Source organism: Trichoderma atroviride, chromosome 1 (assembly GCF_020647795.1).
Source record: "Trichoderma atroviride chromosome 1, complete sequence".
NCBI classification, from domain to species: domain Eukaryota; kingdom Fungi; phylum Ascomycota; class Sordariomycetes; order Hypocreales; family Hypocreaceae; genus Trichoderma; species Trichoderma atroviride.
Genome location: NC_089400.1, coordinates 5,213,471 through 5,236,217, shown reverse-complemented (window position 1 = coordinate 5,236,217; position 22,747 = coordinate 5,213,471). Strand labels below are relative to the sequence as shown.

The window sequence follows — 22,747 nt, the reverse complement described above, 5'->3', positions numbered from 1 at the left end:
GCCAAACTATACTTTCCTCGACGACGATGTTGGGAGATGTGGTCCAGGAAAAGGTTTCTGAGCGTATAACGCCGCAAAGGCTATTGCTGCTATTCTTGTGGTTTAGATTTGAGCCTCGCCGTATTCTGGCCGGCGAAAACAGGGCCATGACGCCGTAAGGGCGTAAACCATTATTGAGGCTCATAGTGGAATCCGCATATACGTGCATGTATATACTTGGCGTCTATACTTGGCGTCTATACTTGGCGTCTATATGAGGATCGTGGCTGTCTGTTCCCGATCAGGCGACGGCCACTAAATTGAGTTGAAACCAGCAAATATGGGCGATTGCGGCGTTTGAAAAGGTACATGCACGTGTAATGTAACGTAATGTAACATAATGTAGCTTTTGGAGTCTCGAGAGCTCTGCTGTTTCATGTTTTTCATCTTCACATGCTGCTGAGCCTGGACTTGCTTCCTGGCATGATCTCGGCCCAGCTCAGCCCGACTCGCCAAGGCCAGGCTCGGGATTCTACGCATCTCCCTTCCGTCTGGCCGTGCGGGAGCCAATCATTGATTCTTGATTCCGTCATGGCCACAGAAAACGTGATCTCGACGAGGGGCGTGAAGAGCGGGGTTTTTGTGCCGCTCTCTCTCCCTCTTCTGGTTTTGAATATAAATATCTGCTTTGCTTCCTCCTTCTCTTCACTCTTCTTTCTTCTTCTTCACTTTCATCTTCACATTCACCACTGCTCAAGCTCGGCCAAAAAACACCTTCCTTGGCCTTCCGATCTATCGGAAAACTTCACAATGCTTTGATGAGCTGCAGCTGCCGCCGTCGGAAGATTAGATTACGAACATCCCCACACGGATAGTGTAGTTCCACGCCGTCTGCCTCTTCTTCAGACGGCATGTAGAGCTGTAGAATTCGTTGGGGATGCTCGTAAGCTCATCGTCCGCCGGCGTCAGCCGCAGTGAACTGCCTGGTAAGTACAATGTCATTCTTCTTTTCCTCCGTATCTTCTTGATGGGCGGCAAGCAGACTAACTGGTGACGACAGGGGGGAATGCGAGGAGATGGATCAAGGCGGCAAAGCGTATTTCAATTTGCCCAGCAACTCTCGTCTTGCAGAGATTGTCTTCAACTCTGGTCTTGCACAGATTGTCATCAACTCTCGTCTTGCAGAGATTTTCATCAACTCAAATCTTTGCACAGATTGTCATCAACTCTGGTCTTGCACAGATCGTCATCAACTCAAGTCTTTGCACAGATTGTTATAAAATCGAAATACATTTTGTCGCCGTGGACCAGTCTCGCTCTCAATCTTGCAGGTTCACCACTGGGTTGTGATGCAAGGGAGAGGCTTGGGAGAGGCTTGGGAAATTGGAGATAGAGTCATAGGGGTGGAATAAAAAGCATTGTGGGCGCCATCATCTTTTCCAAAGCCGCGTGTCTTGTTATCAAGACATGTACTGTGAACTTGTTTCTTGCTTGTGTTTTCGCTGTAAACGAGTCGTACTGTAAACCTTCTTGATCTCTTGCTGTGTCGTAGTAATCTTGATTTCTTGCCGTGTGTAGTAATCTTGATTTCTTGCCGTGTCCTCATGCACCACATTCTGGTTGTCACAGTTTTGCCGGCTCTTTTATCCCTCATGGTGGTGTTGAAGCCCAAGATTTAGAATCAGGAAATCAGGGTTTCCCCGCATATTGTACCTATGTACTGATACTACCTTGATGAGATTGGTCGCAGCTGCCGCCCTGTTATTGACATGTGATGTAATGCATAAGGTAATGCAGAGGATAATGCAGATGATAATGCAGACAATCCTTTAGTTTGTAGTATACATCTACTGGGTCAAGTATGTTTTGTAAAGAGAGATTGAGGTTAAGTATGTTCTATAAAAAGAGTATGTTCTATAAAAACAGATTTCTGCATAATTAGGCTAATGGTATCCAACGCATCCAAAGTCAAGCCAAACAAGGGCATCCACTTGTAAGCTGAAAACAAGGACGTCCACTTGTAAGCTGAAAACAAGAAGATCTAAATTGTGAATAAATGCAAGCAAATAAACGCAAGAAAACAAAGCGGCTGAAAGTCAAGAAAGCAACTCCATCACTTGAACGAACTGGTCGGCCTTGGCCCCAGCCCACTCTTCTCATAGGCCATGTCAATCATCTTCATCTGCGCAATCGAATCCTCCCTCTCGACCCAGTGCTGCGTCTTACGCCCCTTGACCTTGTTGACAAACTGTTCCAGCTGGTGCCTAAAAGACATCCAGTGAGCCTCGCCGGGCAGATGAGAAAACTCGCCGCCAGCCTCCTTCCACGTGTATGCCTTTCGCGAGGTCGTCTTCTCCCACTGCTTGACAACTTGGCCATGCTTTGTTCGGATCTCGTTAATCTCCTTGATGTCGATGCGATGCCAAAAGGCTCCATGGATAAGGCCTTGCAGCGTCAACTCGCGCTTTTGATACTGTTGCTGGCCCGCAGGCAGGTCGTCATTGGGAATGACTGCCTCTCTGGTCTTGACTGTAACCCATGATGGCTTCATCACGGTTTCGCCGACCAGCGTGCTAGAGGCGACGCCGGTGCCGCCATTGGGGAAACGAAAGGTGGCCTTGAAGTCATAGTCACACTTGTCATGTATGCCCTCTGTGTACGACTTTACGTCGCAGCTGGTGCACTCGTCTGGGCTTTGGCCAAAGAGCATGCGCAAGGCGGCAAAGTTGTAGGTGCCCATGGCCAAGATGGTGCCGCCGGCAAGGTTGTAGTTGAAGTAAATGGCATCCTTGCTGGTGGACCACCAGGGAAGCATGGAGCGCGACTCGACGTGCTCGACGTCGGCGGGGTCGACCAAGGAGTTGAACAGAGCCCAGGCGGGATAGAAGCGGTTATGGAAGGCTTCGAGCAAGACGGGGCCGTTGGGCTGGTCCAGCTCGGGCAGGTTGAAGAGGATTTCGGCTTCGGCAGAGCTGGAGACGGAAGGCTTCTCGAGCAGGACATGCTTGCCGGCGCGGATGGCTCGCACAGCCCACTCAAAGTGCAGGCTGTTGGGCAGAGGGATGAAGACGGCATCAATGTTGGGATCATTGAGGATATCTGAACACGAGTGTTAATTACATGTTATAGGGGCATTGCAGTTGTAGCCTTACCTTGATAAGTATCCTTTACTTCGGGAATGCCATGGGACTTGGCATACGCCTCTGCCTTGCTGCGATCACGGGCGCTAATGGCCTGGATGATGACCTCGGGATGTGATTTGGCGGGGATGAATAAGGAATAGGGTCTATAAACGTGTCAGGCACATGCAATTCAGACGGGGGATTTGAAGCAATATACTGGATCTACTTACGCAATGCTGGCAGCTCCCAAGACGCCGAACCGGATGGCATCGCTGCTTTTGGGAGGGGTAGGAGGGTTGAAGCAGCCCCAGAGACGACCAATCATGGACATTTTGGAGGTTTAGTAGCAGATTTGCTGTGTTGATGGTATTTGGAAGTTGAGAGAATTGGATTCGTAGTAGCGCTGGTGTAAGTGATGTGTTTGATGTGTGTAGATGGTCTGGAGGAAATGCATCGCTGCTTCTTATACATGCCGAGGATCCAAAGTCCGCTGCGGATTTGACCAGATACGCAGCCATTCTGATACGCCTTGCACTGACGTGGCCTCCGCTGGAAGCAAAACGACGACGAGGTCAAGGCATGCATCAAACGAGTTGATACGGACCGGACAGATTCTCGAGATGGTGGCTTGAGTGGCGTTTTGGCGGCTGCTCCCGCGACAGGCCTTGTGTGCCATGGACTGGCCGGATTGGCTGGAATTGCTGACTCATGTCTCTACCCCTGCAACATGGCGTCGACTAGCGCCGCCGAGGAGTGTCTTTGCTCCGTGTGGCTTGAAATGGGGTGTATGATTGGCCAGCGCTGCCCCACTTGCCCCACTCCCTGCTCGACCAAATTCTTGTGCTTGGCCTTGCTCCCCTTGGCTTGTGCTCTTTGTGGCCCATCTGCTCGTGTGCGTGCCTGGTCCGCAACAAGTCCGCATCCATCGAGTGCCAGACCATTCCTGCTCAGCTTTGCTCAAGTTATACTACACGATGCTGAACCCAAAGCTACTGCTGACGCGATGATCGTCTGGACCCAGTCTAATTGGCCTTTGCCCATTGCAGAGCCCTCGACGAGTGTGATTGGCTGCTTCAAACAGTCAAAGGGTGTAATTCGCGTGTTGGTAGATGCATTCGCAGTGACAGCATCTTGCATGCAACCTCAGATGCTCATCATCACCAGGCAGCATCCCCAGCCTCAGAGACAACTAGCGCGCCGGGTCTCCTGCTGCCGCCGCTAGTGCCGTGGACGGTGGTCGAGACGGTCGCGGGCGGGGACCTTGGACCGGTTGGTTGATGCGGAAGCCGTCGTCGGCCATGAGCGGGATGAAGAGGTCAAAGTCTGCGTATGGATCGGCTTCTTGATTCTCCAAGTCAGTCATGGCTGTGCACTGCAAAGCTCAATTCTTTTCGTAGAAACCATCTCAGCGATTATGTAGATTCCATATGTAGGTTCCATGTACATACCGTAGGTAGCGCGGCGGGGTGATTTTCGATACCATCTTCTACTTGCCTGCCTGTCCCTCCTAGAGCCTGACGGCACATACATATAAAGAGTAAATGGATTGGGGGAGGCCTTTCACTGCCTTCATGTTTCTATAATAAAGCTGGCGGCGCAACCCCCGCGTTTCGGCTGCCAACGGATACTTTGACTTGCCATCTAGTTACTTTGTAACCCGGTTATTATCTTGCATGCCATCTTCCAAGTGGCCCATGGCAGTCTTACAAGAAGCTGCCTTCCAAGCCTTGGCCTGCCTCAAGTTGATCTGTACGCCAGGTTCAAGCTCCTGGGCGATAACCCCAATGCTGCTTATATTATAGTATTACAATCATACTTTATAGCACACGTTGTACACCAATAGTAGGTAGCCTCTACATTGCACCGAAGCAATATCGAGTCTATATCGAGGTTGTTATTCTGCAACAACACGATACAAGTATTTTGATCGTGATAGTGCAGGCCACTCGTGGACAAGGCGGGTCGCGGCCCATTCACTACCAAGACATCATTTGTATCATTTCCTGTACTTGGTTGAATGCGGGTTACGCCTGGGATAACGCAAAGCCGTGTACATGACATTATCAAAGTCATGGAGTCGAGACCACGCGTAACAAGTCGCTGAACTGTAGCCGTGAGGCAGTGTATTAAAAAGGACCATGTAATCAATTCCATCTGATGAGTCTGATCCGGACATCTCGAATAAAACATCTACACCCACAATGCCGCTGCTCCCTCTCAAGGCCCGCTCACTTTCCCCTGAGCTTGCAGAGCCAATAGCTCTTCTCGTATCTCGTCCCAAAACGGACAAACACTATAGTCAATCTCACCTACAACAGTCTCGTTCGCGAGATACATCATCCCCATGCCCTTGCTTCCCTGATTTCCACCCAAGTAGCGCGGCCAATGTGCTCCAGGGCTAGCAATAGCTGCCATACTATCCCACGAGGATATAATCTGCTTGCTGACCTGTAACTCGTCTGCAGTACAACTACAGTTCCCTCCGGGCGCGGGCAGCCCATCCATCACGCCAAAGACAAATGGAAACTCCGCAGTGTGCGTGGCACCAAGAAAGCTGTGGACAAAAGGAACATCGGGCACAGACGTCATCCAAGTGCAAGAGGGAACGCGAGCGAATGAATAGGCAAAAACAGGAACCCTGTTGGCGATACCCTTCTCAAGGCCCCTGTGTGCCGTACACTTGAAGACGTAATCAGTGAAAATGGCACCGATGGCGGCATCGGCAGAGTTGGGAATAGAAGCGGTTGGCGGAAAATTGGAGAGCGGATAGGTGGAATTGACGCGCGACGCAAGCGGGCCAAACTGATAACTCAACAAGTCGTCGTAAGTATCCTGAGTTTGCTTTGTCAAGTTTTGCGAGTAAGTAGCCAAAACAAAGAGCATGCCTTCTGAAGCAGTCGAGCCAAAGATGGATGGAACCTTGACACCGGCCGAAGCAGGCGCTCTAGGAATTACTTTGCCGTCCACAAGAGGGCCCCAACTAAAGCCTCGACCGAGATTGGAAATGGGACTGCCAATTGTCGGTCCAACCCCGGCGGGCATCTGTAAAACAGCTTTTTGCATCTCGGCTACGCTCTTGGAATTGATACAGGAGAACTAAGGCGAGACGGTCAGATTTGGGAGAACGCTTAAAAATGTAAAATGGTGTAAATCTGAGCCACTTACATCTGAAGGCTGGCAGCCCAGGCCAACAAGGAAAACATCATTCCACGGTTGGGCCTCCGCAACAGATGCAAAGTCGCTGCCACCTCCCGATTCCATGATGGCAGCATTAATCAGACTAGGCGCCTCGTCCATGGTCGCAATGGCAAAAGTATTGAAAGCGCCAGCTGACTGTCCAAAAAGAACCATCTTATCCTATTTTCCATCAACAAGATAATAGCGCACCGTTAGCAATTAAAGGAAAGTCATGTAAACAGAGTTAAAGAAAGACTAACAGCATCGCCGCCAAACGACTCAATGTTTGCCTTGATCCACTTCAGCGCCAGAAGCTGATCTTGTATGCCAAAATTGCCACCAATTCCAGCCTTGTCAGCCGCCAAAAAGCCCAAAGGTCCAAGGCGGTAGTTGATATTGACCTGAATCGCCTTCTCGGCGGCGTAGCATCCTGTGTACATTGCATTGGAGATGCCGCCTGCTTCGTCGCCGCCACCAAAGACCCATATCTTGACAGGGAGCTTGGTTTCATGAGGCTTGTGCTCCGGAACCCAAATGTCAAGGAAGAGGCTGTTTGGTCATCATTAGAAAGAGGTCACAAGGGATATGGGTGGATAACAAGTGTCAATACATACCAGTCCTCAGACTGCGACTCCGTCTCAATGAAAGTCGTCCCAAACTGCGGACAGGCTGGAGCGGGAACCGTGGCGTTTCGTTTGTTGAATACTCCAGTATACGGCACAGGAGCGTGGAATCTCTTTGGAGAGTTTGCGTAGGGAATAGACAAGAAGAAGTTTACATCTGTCGTGTTGCATTTTCCACCCAACAGTGTCCCATGTCTTGTCGTCACCGATGGAGTCGACAGCAATGAACTTGGGCACCCAGTATTAGCGTAGCATGGCGCTGCCGCTAGGACGGTGCCGAGAACGAGAGAGAGCAGCACCATCTTGCCAATCTGAGCAAATGGGCTAAAGGAGGGAAGAGGGTGGTTCAGGATGAATGTATTGACACGTTGGAAGGAATAACGGGCTGCTTAAATACTAAAGAGGAGCATCTTGTAGCCCTAGAGAAGCTCGTACGTGACCCATGAAACCCGTGCAAGTTTTCAACAAGATCCCCTATATAGAACATGTAAGCATCAAATCCACTCAGCTGTAAATGCTAGCAAGGTATAGGATTATTACCAACATCTTGGCCATCACAGCAGTTACAATCTCGAAGCATTGTGCTCGCAAGGAGAGAGGCCGAATATAGACATAATAGAGCAGCGGCGGAGTCTCTGATTGGCCAGCTCGCAAGACTAGCTGGGTGAAGCCTCAGCGAGTGATGCTGTCATACTTTAGTACGCTTTCAGTACAACAGGGCTTGGTGCCGGCCGCGTCGTATTTCCTTGGGCTTGCAGTGTTAACGAGTCGTCTTGGCCCACACGATAATATTTGCGAATAGTAACAAATAATAATCATTCATAATAGGGCCAACGAAAATGAAGACGAGCAAGGGCCAACTGCTCCGCTGTCAACTCAACTAGCTGGGAAAGAACTCGCCAATATACCACAGGTCAGCGTCTGAAAACGACGTCGTCTGCTCCAGTTTGATCGCCATCGATATGGCTAGCTGTATGCCCATGCGGAGGCCCAGTTCTCGCAAAACGCGGGCAATCCAGTCTCGCTGATCTTTGGGTGTGGTACTCAGCGATCCAGCTAGAAACAGGGGCCATAACAGCGTGCATCCACCTGGTTTGGCTCGTCTCAAGTCTGGCCTTGCAGCTTCGAGGCTGCCTCTCGAGTAGCGCCTATTGCACCTGTCGCCCATAATGTACGGCACACTGGAGCAAATTCCGTTTGTCATCTCGGCCAGTACCTTGGCTGATTGCCCGAGGCCCGTCTTCTCTTCATCCGTGCCGTAGTTTATTGTCGTCGTCATAATGGACTCGTGAATTAAAATACGGACCATGCGGTAATTATTCCAGGTAGAAGCAACCCAGAAATCCGGATACTCGTCATATTGAAACATCTGGCCTCCAGCCGCTGAACTGGTCCCTGGTACTAGAGATCTGTACGACCTGAAATACCACGAGTCTGGAAGCTTCGACTTCCAGTCTTCAAGCTTGTCATCGATTGGCGTTAACATGGCAGCCACAACTGCAGGGCTACGTATGGCCTTTCGCTTAATCTCAGCTCGGATGGCTGCTAGATCCTCATTTAGCTCAAAGAAGCGGTTCAGAGAGGCTTCGTCTTTCTTTTGGGGATCCTCAGTCCATCGTGACCACGTCTTGAGAGTGTAAGGTAATGGCACCTGTAGCTGGTGGCAAGTCGAGACCTGTGACTTATTAGTGCTCACGGGTATCCTTTTTTCAAGAGGCAAGGGGCCTGTACAATAAGACGACGTAGCTGAATAAATAAAATGATGGATACTAGATTTCGAAACTGGCTTGGTCCTCGAAGCTGAACGCATTGAGCGCCGGCTATAGTATGGCGACCGAAAGACTCCATACAAGTCAAGTCACCATTGGAGATCATCTAATACAGCAGTCAGCTCCTGCATATGCCCAACTTGATTACAAAAGGAAGAGAGGAACAAAATGATGTTTTACCTCAAAAGTACCCATCAGCATGACAGCTGCCAGCGTGCCATCAGATTTCATCCGGACTGGATCCTGCAAATCAACTTGTAGCTGCTGGAGGGCTTTCCCGTATGAACGATATGCATCGTATTTCCACGGCGTTGAAGCTCCAGCATTCGCCAAAGCGGCAAGCCCCGCGGCTGAAACAATGGTACTAAGCGCTCCCGTCGACGGTTCATGTTGAAGGAGGACCGGCAAATGCTCATGGACTCCGGGAGAGATGCCGGTGCTGGCGCAGAGCTCGGGACTAAACGCGTATTGATACAAGAAGAAGGCTGTAGCCCTATCTGTAATCGAAGGCGCCAATTCAATGATTCTCTGCCCGTCTCTTGGTTCTAACGGCGGACCAATGCTTGCTTGCTGAGAGCCTGGGGGCGCGGGACGTCTGCGGTGGTGCCGGAACACGACATCGGCCTCGGACGGGACTCCCGGACAAATCCATCCAGCTCGTTTACACGCAGAGCATTCGGGCTGCAGCCTATCACACTACATTGGGGTTAGAATAAGAGTACTGTGTAGAGGTACAATGGCCAAGAGGTTTGGGTGGATTCATTCCTTACTTTGATCCTGCGTGTTTTGCAGGTGGCACAAGCCATGCTGGGCTTTCCAGTATTCACCATCTTGGCGACCTTTTATTAGTCGGTCAATTGCACGCTTCTAATGATTGCTTGGTACGATCGATTCAATTGCCATCGGAATGCCAATGCTGCTAATTTGCTGCGAATTCCATTCATTTCAGTTCGACTTGTCCCAGGGGACAGCAACTAGGGAGTGTGTGGTGGCTCTGTCATCCTCGTTCTTAGATGGCTCTAAATGGCATAGTATGGTCAGTCCAATGAATGGCACACTCAGCCCTATCAGTTTAGGCCTTGTTGCCGCCAGTGGCTCTGTGAAATTCTCTGCCTCGAGTGGATACACAGGGAAGAAGATGAGCGCTGAGTGCGTCGTGTCATACCTGAGTAAGCAGAAACGTGTTGTGATGCAAATCTCTTGCGCTGATAGATCGCCCAGTAACGGCCTAGAATATCGCCGCTAAAGAAGAACTGCTGGTCGCTACAAAAGCTACGGGTGGATACGAGTCGTGGCAGAGTCATCGTGAATAACCCATGGCGCTGTCGTCTCCATGTCGTCCAAATAATCATGGGAAATGATGGAGGAGAGGAATTGGCAGTGAGGATGTCGTCGTAATAGAGTGGTTGCGGGGACACTGTTATTCAAGGAAGGAGCGAGATGGCGCCTCTTTCCCAAATGTACGAGACTTGTGCAACGTGGCAGGGGCGACATGACGAATCCAGAAGGAAGGAAAAAGAGAAAGCAGTCATCAATGTCTTAGTTTGTAAACCAGATATTCAGTGTCATATTTATTCAATTAAAGGCTATCGTCAATCATCATGGGCTCCATCCTAAAGGTATGGATGGTTGGGAAACGTCAGATGAGCTTGCAAGGGCATTGAAGTAATCTGCTCCATGACAGATTCTTGCACTCCGTCCATCTCTTCAAGTATCCTATTGTTGATCGTGTCCGTAAACTCATTCACCACATCATTCCTTACCCGCTCCTCTACAGCATCAATCTGATCTGCAATACTGTAGTTATTGATGGCCAACTGCTCATTTACCTTGCATAGGTGAGCAGATAGCATCTCCTGAACTTTATCCTCGTGCGCAGACAGCATCGCTCCCACCCTGCGCTCATGAGCGGTGAGCTTTGCCTCGAGCATGTCTCCAATGAGGGCTTGCATGGCTGCAATTCCCGTCGCCTTGGAGTCATGTCCCATCGCAGAGCTCTCGTCATAGGACCTTTTTCTCTTAGCTAGACAAGCAGTTAGCACATTTATAAGCACTGAGGTGTTGGCATTTGCGTGGATGCAACACTTACTAGATCGTGAAGGAGGAAAACTTGGGTTGGCCTCTTCATAAGCTGGGAGCTCTGGGGCAGCAGGGGCAGCAGCGTTACCCTGGTCACAAACAGCTTCAAGCGGACTGTCGCCTTCAACCACCTGAGCGCCATGGCCTTGATACAGAGACTTCAAGTTTGCGAGAGATGCAATGGTTGTGAGTTTGTGCTCTGTAATATCTTGGCAAAATTGCTGCAGCCACGATGATGAGAGCATTCTGCTTGGAAGAGATGCGAAGACGGTGAAATATGTCTGTTGAACAAGGCTACGAAGAGATTGCATCGTGTCTTCCGCTCCAGGTCCAAAACCGGTGTATGTCTTGGGGAGGATGAGGGCAGGCGGTCTACTGAGATCAAAGGTGAGAGCAATGGTAGGCGGGCCAAAAGGTGAATATTGGGGCTGTGAGGTGAATGAAAGCTGGCGTATTCGCTCTGGGTATATGAAGATGTAGGCGTTTACGAGGCCATGACGAGAAGCACCAGGTGCGCCCTCCAGGTGCAAGGTTGTGTGAAGTTTCAAAAATGCGCGGCCATGCTGTCCAGCCCAGTGTATATTTAGCAAGACATTATCGATGGTTTGGTCAAGCCAGCAAGCCTCTGCGCGTATTTTCGTGCGGTCGATTTTACTGGGCCATGTCGGCTGGATATCATGATTTCTTAGACTGGGTGACTCTGCCGATGAAGGCGATGAAGGTGATGAAGGCGCGGCATCAACCGCCACCGCCTGATGATTGCCCATGTCGACAGTTTCTTGATCTGCTTGTGAATTTCCTTCATGTACCTCACTCGAGCGCGGAGTATTCGGATTTGTAGAAGTCGCCGAGGCAGTCGAGGCTGCTGGAGAGAAGGGAGGATCTGCCATGTTGTCGATTACGGCTGGTAGCTAGATGATGAAGTCAGTAGTGATGAAGCCAGACGAACGTGAAGAGGAAAAGCCCTCAAGATATAGCTTGAGATTCCCGCCCGCCCAGGCTTGTATGCGATAGCAAGAGTAGCCTTGACTCATGGAACGCGAAAAGAATTACGAAGAGAGAGTTATAACGAAGATGGAGCTGAGGTGCCACAGTCGTTGCCGAGCGTCTTCGTGCACATTGCCCAGCCACGCTACCACGACGATCTCCAGTCTGCCTGAAGCCGACACCCAGGGTCTTTCGCCGGCCGTGGACGGCGAGTAGAGGCCTGTAGAACCGGTGCCGGTCGCCAAACTGTCCGTGTGGCCGTAGCCGTGAGCAAGTACAGCGAAAGCGCTCTGGAAACAGATGCGGCAGTCTCGTTGCTTTGTCGTTCGTTTGATGGAGGATGTGTAAGGTGGAGTTGGAGAGAGAGATGAAGCAGAGCTAGAGCAAAGGAATGCAAAAGTCACCTGACATAAGACCCACTTTTATTTGTCCTGCTTATTCGCCTGCGCCAGCGCATCAAAGTGAATACAGCTCATAGGGAGGAGTAAAGATGATTTATTTCATAATTCCATCTACGTGAAAATCATTACATCTCATTTTTTTGAGTCGAGCCTTGACTGGCACTCAAATTTTAATTCGCGAGGCTGGGGTTTAAATCACTTGAGCGCCAAGTCCACCAATTGGAGCGCGATCGCTCGAATCGGCCATGTACACGAATTATCAGCTGTATTAAATGTAGATAGTAGGCATGAAAAGTGCTTTACATTCAAAAAAGACGGCTCATTTCCTCTCTAACAAGAAATTACTGTGTGAACGCATTAGCATTTTAACAAGATGGCATCAGTCAAAGCTGACCAATAGGGAAGCATGATATCAACCATCGCCAACAGCGTCTGCCCAAGTCACGGCGAAGATGAAGAGGCATGTAAAAAAAATAGAAAAAAGAAAAAAAAGGCAGAAAAAACAAAGAACACAGTATTGGAGTTGACGCTCTTTCTATGATGTTGTAACGATAAGCCCCTTTACTTGATGATGCAAGTTACTGCTGCCTGCCTCCTGCCTCGACCATGCTTGTCAAGACTACATGTACCAATATGTTTGTTTTGCAAAAGTCAGACTCGTCACGTTCACATCATATCATATCCATATACTTTACAAGATGCTTGAAGTATTCTTCACTCTGGCTCCTCGATCCAGGGCCGTCGATCAATACGGAGGCACGCTTGGGGTGCTCCTCTTCAACGGCCGCGCTGGATCCCTCGTCAGGCTGCTCGCCATCCCCGCGAAGCCAGTCCCATACTCGACTCCGCCAGCTGATGTCCCTCATCTCGCACAATCTAATCATCGTCTTCATCATCATCAGCGGACTCCCCTTCTCGATCTCCCAACCGAACTCCATTGGATGATATTCTAGCAGATTAATCGCATCGAAGACGCCCTCAGCCTCGGGCTAGCTTTTCCGCAATTCCGCGATATAACTCGAAGCCGGGTCCACGAGCACCTTCGCTTGCTGTTCGGTCCATGGGCAAATCAAGACATTGTGTGCGTGGGAGAAAATACTGAGCCGGATGACTTCCCCGCTATATTTTCCTCAGAGGAAGAGCTCCAAGCCATCACTCAACAGCAATGCGTGGAGCATGACACAAGCACGCATCGGATTATCAGCATAGAGCCAGCGACACTCTACGACTATACCAAAAGCGGAGTTTCGGAAACTCAAAGAGAGCCATGTATGCTGGACGAAATCTTTCGGCTGAGAGAGCATCTCTCCTCGCGGCAATGGTGCACGAGCGCCGATCTCATCACTCTAGGCCTGCGCCCCCCGGGGCGATCGCGAATTCCTTCCCCCAAACGAACCATGGATCCTTCGAAACCTCACCAGCAAGCAGTTTGTCCGTGCCGAAGCCATTGCATTAAAGCCAGAGTTCATCCACGGCCCGGATATTAACGTTATAGGCTTTGGTGAAGTCTTACTCACGCGGATCTGCTGGTCTTCTGCGCCCGCCGTTGGCATTGAGGATCCCACAAATATCTGCAGGGGAGTATGGGCAGGGCACCGCTTCGACATAACAACGCTCGCCAGACACCAGAAAGAGACTGGCGATGAGAAAGATTGGGATGATGTGAGCGACGAGGTGGCAGAGGAAATTGCGACCATCTGGCGAAGCAACTTTGGCGCCGATTGGCGAGAGTTTCTTTGCGAGTTTGGGTAGGCAGAGGCGGAGACCAACGATGAGGAGGGATGGAGCCCAGAGTGATACTGAGGGAAACCCAAATGAATGACAGCTCGAGAGCGATATTGATGAAACATAATGGGGATGGACGAGAACTTGAGAGCGATACTAGCGCATCGACAAAATTATGCATTGTCTCCGGCTTATTTTCTTGATTCTATAGACGTTAGACTCTAAGAGTGTGACTTTTTCTTCGCTCTTGCATCATACAGCGCAGAAACGATATATCAATGCAAACCCAGCTTAGCAACAATAATATATACCATGAAACTCTGCCTTCTGATGCATGCGCAACTCTGTGTCTACCAAACAGTAGCAACCAGTAGGTATATCCAGGCTATCTACTCTTGCCTTATATCCAGTGGCTATTCATTCCTAAATTCTGCGTTGCGCTCCTCTTGGGGCATCCAAGCAGACTGACTGTATCAAAAACACAACGCCCTTTGCGTCAACCGACAGCAAAAAAGATGTAGCAATAGCAAACGCTTAGCTATAGAGCATAACTCGTCGTTCAAAAAGCCGCCTGCAGCAAAATATGAACGTCCCCTCCCGCTAAAGCACAAAAAAACATAGTATCCTATAACATCAAGATGTAAATCCCGATGGAAAACCGAACCGACTTTTCAGTTACCGCATCTTTGTGCGTTTAGTTTCAGACGTCGTATCACCGAGTCGTTCAATACCCTTCCCCGATGATGAAGGCCTCTCCCTTTTCCAGGCTGTCGCTGTGTATTTTTCTTGCTGCTGCCCGCTTACTTCACCAATAATAAGAGGGCTTTCCCTGCTCCCGTCTGCTTCGCCATACCCATTCTTCTTCTCAAGATGCCCTGAATATTCTCGGATCGATCTAAATAGCTCGTTGCCGAATTTTGCCTCTAAAAAGACTCGAACATCGTCATTCCCCCCCCTTGCAAGTAATCCGTCTGAGCTACCCTCGATTTTGAGGCCTTGGAGGCTTGTCGCTCGCGACAAAGCGACATACGTCTGGCCCGCTTCAAAAGCATTGGATAGATCAACAACAACGCGGTCTAGCGTCATGCCCTGGCTTCTATGAACGCTCATGGCCCATCCGGCGATTAGAGGCACTTGAGTCCGATGTAGCAAAGAATATGGCTCTTTGTCGCCTATGGAGTTGACTGTACACGTTGCGTATATGGTTCGCTTCAGGCCGTTGTGGAATAGCACGCGAGGCCAGGCCTTGGCCGCCCATGAATTGCTTGACTGCAGTTGGTATTCCACAAAACGATGTATCTGTCTCTCTCTGAGCTTTGCATGATCCCCGTTGAGGCGTTGCTCCGGAGGAATAGAGTCGGCGTCGTCGCCGGTTGCAGCTCTGGGAAGTTTTTCAGGGCTATATGCTTCAAAGCCGCATATGATACCCTGGCTTCCATTGACCAGTCCTGCTTTGATGTCAAGATTTACCTGCAGGATCACGAGCATGCCGCCTCGCAGTATGACGCGTGGTTCCAGGCGTTGGTCTCTGCAAGCCTCCAGGGTCCCGTCATACTGTCGCCTTGTGTATTGGGGGAGATCTTTATGCTCCTCCGTATATGGTTCAAAGCCATCGAGAGCTTCATACTGGAGTCTTGGTGTCTTTAGCTTATTGAAGCTTTCTTGGTTTATCCTTTGGACTTCACGTCTCGTGCAGAGTAGCTTTGTAGCTTTTTGGACCTCGCAAGGATGATTCATCAGAATCGCCATCTCTTGTGGCAGGAACGGGATTCCAAGACGGCATTTCTGGAGCATTCTGATAAAGGACTCGTCTTTTTGGCGGTGAATCTCTTTCAGGTTCACGTAATGGAAATTGGCTTCCTCCCAAGCAGAGCTCCTAAAGGCCCATTTATCCGTCTCTGAAAAGGGGCCATGATTGTTGTCACAGTTGAACTCGGCTCCGTCCTTGTCGGAGATGAGCTTCTGTCCGCACACCATGCAAAACTCGAATGGCTTCACAGGCGGCAACTGGCAAAAGTCCCCCGTGACGATGACCTGGACTCCCCCAAAGGGCGGAGCGTCTCCATTGTCGATGGGAGTGTCTCCTTCAAAGGACGGGTCGTCTCCCCCCGCCATGCCACTGGTTCCAGCAAATGGCCGCTTTCATGCACAGATTCATGCGCTCGAGATGGTGATTTTCCACCATGCTAATCTCGTCAATAATGAGCACGTCTGTGTCCCTCAGACGCTTCCTAATGTGCTTGCGAAACCCTTTGTGCCTGAGTTTTTTGATGGGAAGCTTGTGATAGTCTGGCGTCCAGCCCATGTAGGACCACGTCGACATGCCGTTGACCTGGAGCGCTGCTCGGCCGGTGGGGGCGACTATGTGAACGATTTTGCCTTGGGCTCTCAGCATATTCACTGCTACCTTTAGCGCAGTGGATTTTCCACAACCAGCCGAGCCCGTGAAGAAGACATTGTTGCCTGTTGCGATGAGATCAATCAGGTCTTGCTGCTCCTTGCATAGAATTGGCGCCGTGCTGGGTGGAGGCAGTGGCCTGGCATCGTGCGGGATGGGCTGGCTCGAGGCGAGGGCTGCTGCCTTGAGTTTCTCGTCAATCTTGCTCATCTCCTCTGTCTCATCCGAGTCGTATATCTCGTGAACCTCAATCATCTTGACCTAATAGATGGCACTTACATGCCTATGGCCCTACCTGTAAGTATGTTTGTCTGCAGGTAAATCATCAGACCGCAACTACACTAGGAGCGACGCTTACCAAATGCTGGATAGCACGCTGAGGCTCCACATATAACGTCAAACAGAATCAACGCGCTCCATGGCGACGCGAATCAGCAAACGCGCAGGAGGGGCGAGGTGGAAGTGTTGATTGGGCTGCGTTGACTGAGTTGAGATGAGTGCGTTTGATGTGCCTGATTGAGGGCTGTGCCATTGCACTTTCCTTTGGCGACCAACGGCTTTGTACAGTTCCTGTGTTGTAGTGGTTTATGCTGTAATTTAGCGGCACGAGCGCTATAATTTCGGCCAAACCAAGAGTCGATGGACATATGGGGAAAAAAGGACCCTGGAATATAAAAGGTCGAAAATGGATGCAAAGGTCTTGAGGCTGCATTTTAGTCTGTGAATCAGAAGCGACGCCCCAAAGTCAAACTCATCGCTTCCACTTTCTATGCCATCTCGACATTAATTTCAAGCAGCTTTACCTGCTCTTCATGTCCAGAGAGAGAACTTGAAAAACATCAAAAATTGGCATCATAGGGTAGGCTTTACCTGCTTGCTCGCGTGCCTTGCACCTCGGTGGAGCTGTTGATACAAGTACTACATTCTGGCACATCCTGGCACACTTTGATGTGTTTCGGGTGCCGCCACTGCCGCGCTAGCCTCACCTGGCCAAGTGATCCCACTACAGACCCACTCCCGAGCCTCTAGCTCGTGTAAACCACAAAATTTGCGCGATGAAAGTTTGACAGGCCGCGGCGTTGTTCAAGTCTATAACACGATTCAACTTGCGCTCTCGTCAACAATCCACCAAGAGCTTAACCAGCTTAGCCCGGTTAGCTCAATCGGTAGAGCGTGAGACTCTTAATTCACACGCTCTGATGTGGCGATGCGATATCTCAAGGTTGCGGGTTCGACCCCCGCATTGGGCTTTTCCTATACAACCAAGTTGCCAGGTTAAGATATCACGGTGGTTCTTTTTTGCTTCTTTTTGCATGTACACCCTTGTTCCCTTTCATCGCCATCCATCTCTGTATGTACTTCCTTGTTCCCTTCCATCGCCATCCATCTCTTAAACTCTTGAACAGTGAATTAGCCCAGATCCTCCATCGCACCGTGTGACCGTTGTATACGTGCCCATCCCTTCATCTGCGCTTCCATAACTTCAAAACGTTTCTATAACGCCTCTTGACATTTCGTATGTCAAAGTCAATCCCTCGACTTGCACCTGGTGCTCCGTCAAGCCATCCTGGAAACGGTGGCAGGCTGATGGAGGTGGTGGCACTCATCCATTGTACCAGCTTGTTCCATTTCTTTCGGGTACACACGTTTAAGCGCCCTCCATGCTCGACGAGAATCGTAATAGACGATACGATATGGCAAAGTTCTTGAGGAAATATATTCGTTGGAATGTCTTTTATTCGGCAGTCGATCGGTGTCAGCCTTTCCGTTGTCAATTCGTTAGGATTGGCGCCGTTCTCTAGAAGATATCTTGTCATCTCATCATCAGCAGAGATGTGAATGGCCTGGGCAGTATCTTTTATGCCGTACATTCCCAAAAACATCCTGAAGAGATCAATTTCCTCAACTTCCAAGCCTCCCTTGTGACACACAAAGCTAAAATTCGGTTCAAAGAGTGTGTCCAGCACCTCCCGACAGAAGGCTATCACGGGCGTGGCACCTATACTTGATACCACGCCTTCCATGACTACCTGAGGTCTTTCATCAATTAGAGTGGTCAGTATCGTCAGGAAGCCTATATGGCTGTTGTGGATCGGGAACCCTTGAGTCACCATATCTTGAAGCGTATTGAGAGCGCCGGCACTGTCGATTCTCCCCCTTTTAACCATGTTTCGCAATAGAAGAAACACCAGCGGAGCTCTGTCAGGATTAACACGGGCATCACGCCTCAAAACATCGTTACAGAGTAACTTTAACCCATAGGCTATGGCAATCTCCAGGGTCGTGTACTTTTGATTTCCAATTTTCGGAAGAAAATTATCTTCAGGAGGTGGCTCCCAGACCACATGCTGAAAGAGGGCAAATGCGCTTTCCCCTGTAGTCGACTCTGCTTCCCGCGCGTAATAGAGGGCTTTGCTGCTCACAGTCACCACGGGTGAACGGAGGTCGTGAAACTCTTGGTGAAGTAGGTCTTCCCTAAACACCGTATACTTCAAAAGTATTGAATAGCCATTCTCCTTTGTAATTCGATACCTGTCTTTGAGAATGAGGTTTTTGAATTCGGGGAGCTGAACGAATTCAATCAGGGTCTGGTGAAGTAACTGGAGCTGGTTTGAACCAACAGCCTCAATCAAGCCGCCTGAGTGAATCCTGAGTTGTCCGTTGGAATATCTGTGGGCGGCATCTCGAGACCTAGCCTTTAACGCAAAAAGATCGTCCACGCTATTCGCTCTGGCGCAGGCCAGAATATCTGAGACTTGAGAAAGAAATATTGCATCTGCTGATTTGCTGATAACTTCGAGCAAGCAATAGGCCTCCCAGCGGTATGAAGAGGGTATTCTGGTGATTATTAGTTTGTAATATTGCTCCAGATCATTGGGTAGAGAGTTCAAAATGTCAATGAGCGCCGCGTGAAGTTGGTCTGTACTGTATCCAGAGACGGTCAATTTGGCAGCATTTTCTAAAAGATCGCTTAGAACCAGCTTGACCCACAGGAAAACGCCCCTGGCCTGTTTGACAATTTGCTCTGTCAACTCTAGTACTTCTGCCGAACCTGGTTTATCCGAGATTGTCTTTTGCAAGCAAAGCTCGCGAATATCGTCTTCGGTAAAGTCATGTATTTGGAACCCAGAATTTTGCCCAAAGGCATCAATAAATGGCTGCCAGGGCCGACTTGAGAAAAGTATCTTCATTCTAGTTTGACTTTTTTCAGCAGTGGTGAATTTCTTGATGAAATGAGAAATAACCTCAGGAGGTCCATCATGCTCATCCAAAGCATCGAGGAGTAAGCAGAGATCCAAGTCAATCAAGCGTTGACTGGCGACCCTGTCCATGGCGTCGCTGAGTTGTTGCAGACTCCAATGTGCTGCCTCAATGCGCTGCTGCTGCTCTTTTCGATGAAAAAATCGGACGAGAGTTTCCTTGACCAACTTATCAACTTGATGGTGTTCATGTCGTTTTGTGCGATTTTCTAGTAGTGTTTTGAGCTGTGAGAATTGTGCTACTGGATCAATGGCTACTAGCCAATCTTGGATCGTAGAAGCGACTTGCTCTCCCTTTGGCCATTCATTTTCGGATCTCGAAGCTGAAAAAGTATTCTTTTCAACAGTCGTAGAATATCGTAGAGTTTTTGAAGTAAAAACCTCTACTTCAGCAAGTATATCCTTATTCTCATCGTAGATATCGGTGGTATAAACTCGCTTTTGTGAGATGAAAAGATCTAGAGTAGCAAAGACGCGTTTGTTGCTTTTGAACGTAGATTTTGCAACAGAGCGCGTGTTTTTGGAGATTAAAAGATCGACATTGACAAAACCACCCTTCTCCTGGTTGGTTATATCCTGGGTGAATACTAGATTTTTGGAAATATAGAGGTCCAAGCTAGAAGAAGCATTTTTATTCTTCTTGTCATTGGCGTGAGCTATATTTGTCGCATATATGAATGTCGGCTGAACGTAATCTCGGCGCTGACATATTCGTTCCAAAATGTCTGCATCATCGCCAATAGCACCACTGGCTTGCATTGGCTCTATAACCATTGTGCGAAAAGCTTTGCGGGGCATTTCGCAAAGCAGAACATGTTGGAGCTGTTGTGAGATCTCGTCGTCTTGAGGAATCTCACAAATGCTGACCAAAGCTGCCAAATCTGCAGCGAGAGTTCCAAGCTTGTGGTTGCAAACAGCTTCTCCGTAGGATTGTGGAAGGTTTGGCCGGATCACAAACAATGACTGGGGAGCCTGCTCCAGAACCTGACTTAAAATTCCGCGGTAAAGGCCCTCGAGTGATTTCTGGATTGCAGTACCACGATGATGGAAGAAGAATGTCGCTTGAACACGATTGGTACTGCGGTACCAGTTGCGCAAATATTTCGAGGTAAGCGGATTGGTGTGCAGGTACTTTAGGAATGTGGACTTTCCAGACCCGGGCTTCCCAGATATCCAGAACAATTTTTCGTCACTTTGAAGCCAGCTGGTCAACCCAACTGAAGCCTTGTCAAATGCCCACTGGAAAGAATGTCTGACCGCTACATCTATTTGCTCTAATCGGAGATCGCGTTCTGGAGCATTGATCGACTTTACAATAGCTTCATAAAGTCAGTATACTTTGTTGAAAGAGAAAAAAGCGCCAATTTCTTACAATGTGTGTCCCAGAACTCTTGATCGAGGGAATTATCAACATGTTCCACCAGATTTTGTGCTCTCCGGCCATACTGATCCAAGGCCGCTGCTCTTTCAACGGTTGGGCTGTTCCCTCCCATGCGGGCTTCGGCCATGCCGTTGATATTGCCATTGAGAACGTCTTGAAGTTTGGATGCGATGCGATTAATGAGCTCATTTCCTTGAGAGAGTTTGACCATGTCGGAATGATTTGCGTCTATTTGTATTGTCGAGGATGGGTCAACGATATTACGCAAACCAGTTGCAGACTCAGGAGACACGAAAACTTTTCCAGGTCCAGATCTCTGGTATGTCCCGCTGGCCCTCTGTCGGCGTCATTCAACACTCAAGTGCTTTTCCAATGGAAAGAACTAATATAGGGGGAAAGACGTACCACTACTGTGGGAGTCATCTTGGTTTCATAAGCCCAAAGAAGATTCATTTTTTGGAGATGCGAGATACCCGAAAACTGCTCTTCTAGTACCTTGACAAATTCAGATTTGTTGGAGATTTCTTGTACCAGCGCCTCTTTATTTGGCTGATCTTCCAACATAATATCGAGATCGGAAACGTCCAGACCTTGACTCGGGACTCCAAAGAAGATGACTGCTCTTGTGCGAGTCAAGATCAACTCATCTCTCACTCCGCTGTCAGCCAGCATGCGGAAAGCTTGCTTCAACACAACGCCTCCGAGGCTATGTGCAAAGAACAGCAGCCCTACGTGGCCAGCTGAAGCCCACCCTCCTTGCTGAAGAGTATTGATCAAACTCAATGCGATATCAGGTACTTTTTGGATCGAAGTGCTTCCAGCGAGTACTGTGTCATATCCGTACAGAATAAACCTAACATTCGGTACTAGATCCGGCAGAGCATCTCGAATCCACATGAAGGATTTGTCTACTCCATGTGGCTGCCATGAGCCCATGGGATGGCTGGCAAGGCCTGATATGACGACGCAGCTGCAGCATATTAGCTTGATCACTGTACAGGTGGTCATCGGGTTGTGTAAACGCACTCGTATGCATGCCGATGCTCAGAAACATCATTCAAAGGAGACAGTCCAAGGAAAGTATCGTCCAGCACCAGCGGCCTAGGCAGAGCGAGCACCGGTAGTGACCATTCTCTTGCTGTTGGATTCTTCCTGACAGCATCGGGAAGCTTCTGAAATGACAAAGTGGCCACTTTGTAGCGCGTAACGGCCCATATCTCGCAACCGAGAGCCACAGATGCTACGTTGACGTCTCTCTCGTCGCCATCAGAGATGAACGTGCTGATAAGCTGTGCCACGCCTAGGCGATCCAGGTGCTCGGGTATACCCCGTAAGCGGTAAATTTTGCTTTCTATAGGCGCCATAGCCCATTGATGCAATGGTCACAGTTGTGGTAACAACGGGTCGCAGCGAGTTGAGCCTCATCGCCTCACCCACGTTGACGCCAGTTGCCATGGCACCAGCAATCTCTAACTTCATCCAGCGTCTAATGGAGACCATGTGACTGCGACTTTTGTCCAGTTACAGGTTGCTATAGATGCCCCGCGGAGCATGATATAATCCCTCACAAACTGGGTCTAGGGCGATATTACTATTTCATCTTTAGAGAGAGGGGCGGAAGGATGGATGTAAGCGCCCTCGTGGGACATGTACCTTGTCAGCTCCGTGAGAAAGTCGAGCTGCGATCGCTCCATTATGGGGATTCTGAACTCGAGAGAAAACGAAACTGTCGACTGGGTAGATGCCAGATGGAAGAATCCCGCAATGCGAAATCAAGGAGTCTTTGCCAGACAGTTGCTCCTGACTTGTGACTGAGACTTTGATGGGAGGCAAGAACGGCCGGGGT

At 49.5% G+C, this 22,747-nt stretch overlaps 8 protein-coding genes across 9 annotated transcripts; all 8 read right to left on the bottom strand.

Moving 5' to 3' along the window:
- Window positions 1-1,941: 1,941 nt before the first annotated feature.
- On the bottom strand, window positions 1,942-3,924 carry TrAtP1_001881 (uncharacterized protein). Its single transcript, XM_014085748.2, has 3 exons — window positions 3,332-3,924; window positions 3,132-3,265; window positions 1,942-3,078 (listed from the first exon to the last, which is right to left on the bottom strand). Exons 1-3 carry the CDS (start codon window positions 3,430-3,432, stop codon window positions 2,093-2,095), a joined length of 1,221 nt encoding a protein of 406 aa, XP_013941223.2. The 5' UTR covers window positions 3,433-3,924; the 3' UTR covers window positions 1,942-2,092.
- Window positions 3,925-4,290: 366 nt separating this feature from the next.
- TrAtP1_001880 (uncharacterized protein) lies at window positions 4,291-4,464 on the bottom strand (the record flags this gene model as incomplete). The annotated part of the gene is made up of 1 exon (XM_066111199.1): window positions 4,291-4,464. One exon carries the CDS (start codon window positions 4,462-4,464, stop codon window positions 4,291-4,293), a length of 174 nt encoding a protein of 57 aa, XP_065967273.1.
- An 854-nt stretch (window positions 4,465-5,318) lies between these two features.
- On the bottom strand, window positions 5,319-7,203 carry TrAtP1_001879 (uncharacterized protein; the record flags this gene model as incomplete). Its single annotated transcript, XM_014085055.2, has 4 exons — window positions 5,319-6,197; window positions 6,267-6,458; window positions 6,539-6,827; window positions 6,893-7,203. 4 exons carry the CDS (start codon window positions 7,201-7,203, stop codon window positions 5,319-5,321), a joined length of 1,671 nt encoding a protein of 556 aa, XP_013940530.2.
- Window positions 7,204-7,781: 578 nt separating this feature from the next.
- TrAtP1_001878 (uncharacterized protein) lies at window positions 7,782-9,500 on the bottom strand (the record flags this gene model as incomplete). Its single annotated transcript, XM_014085105.2, has 4 exons — window positions 7,782-8,576; window positions 8,633-8,776; window positions 8,851-9,366; window positions 9,441-9,500. 4 exons carry the CDS (start codon window positions 9,498-9,500, stop codon window positions 7,782-7,784), a joined length of 1,515 nt encoding a protein of 504 aa, XP_013940580.1.
- Window positions 9,501-10,283: 783 nt separating this feature from the next.
- On the bottom strand, window positions 10,284-11,639 carry TrAtP1_001877 (uncharacterized protein; the record flags this gene model as incomplete). Its single annotated transcript, XM_014085749.2, has 2 exons — window positions 10,284-10,693; window positions 10,760-11,639. 2 exons carry the CDS (start codon window positions 11,637-11,639, stop codon window positions 10,284-10,286), a joined length of 1,290 nt encoding a protein of 429 aa, XP_013941224.2.
- A 1,811-nt stretch (window positions 11,640-13,450) lies between these two features.
- Window positions 13,451-14,053, bottom strand: TrAtP1_001876 (uncharacterized protein). The gene has a single exon (XM_066111198.1). It carries the CDS (start codon window positions 13,985-13,987, stop codon window positions 13,484-13,486), a length of 504 nt encoding a protein of 167 aa, XP_065967272.1. The 5' UTR covers window positions 13,988-14,053; the 3' UTR covers window positions 13,451-13,483.
- Window positions 14,049-16,569, bottom strand: TrAtP1_013322 (uncharacterized protein). Its single transcript, XM_014085751.2, has one exon. It carries the CDS (start codon window positions 15,975-15,977, stop codon window positions 14,538-14,540), a length of 1,440 nt encoding a protein of 479 aa, XP_013941226.2. The 5' UTR covers window positions 15,978-16,569; the 3' UTR covers window positions 14,049-14,537.
- Window positions 16,570-17,002: 433 nt separating this feature from the next.
- TrAtP1_001874 (uncharacterized protein) lies at window positions 17,003-22,555 on the bottom strand. 2 transcript variants are annotated; one of them, XM_014085752.2, is made up of 4 exons: window positions 21,928-22,555; window positions 21,307-21,871; window positions 20,893-21,238; window positions 17,003-20,839 (listed from the first exon to the last, which is right to left on the bottom strand). In XM_014085752.2, exons 1-4 carry the CDS (start codon window positions 22,263-22,265, stop codon window positions 17,724-17,726), a joined length of 4,365 nt encoding a protein of 1,454 aa, XP_013941227.2. In that variant the 5' UTR covers window positions 22,266-22,555; the 3' UTR covers window positions 17,003-17,723. The 2 variants fall into 2 exon arrangements, with proteins under 2 accessions (XP_013941227.2, XP_065967271.1); XM_066111197.1 differs by having other exon boundaries at window positions 20,893-21,871.
- Between the last annotated feature and the right edge of the window lie 192 nt (window positions 22,556-22,747).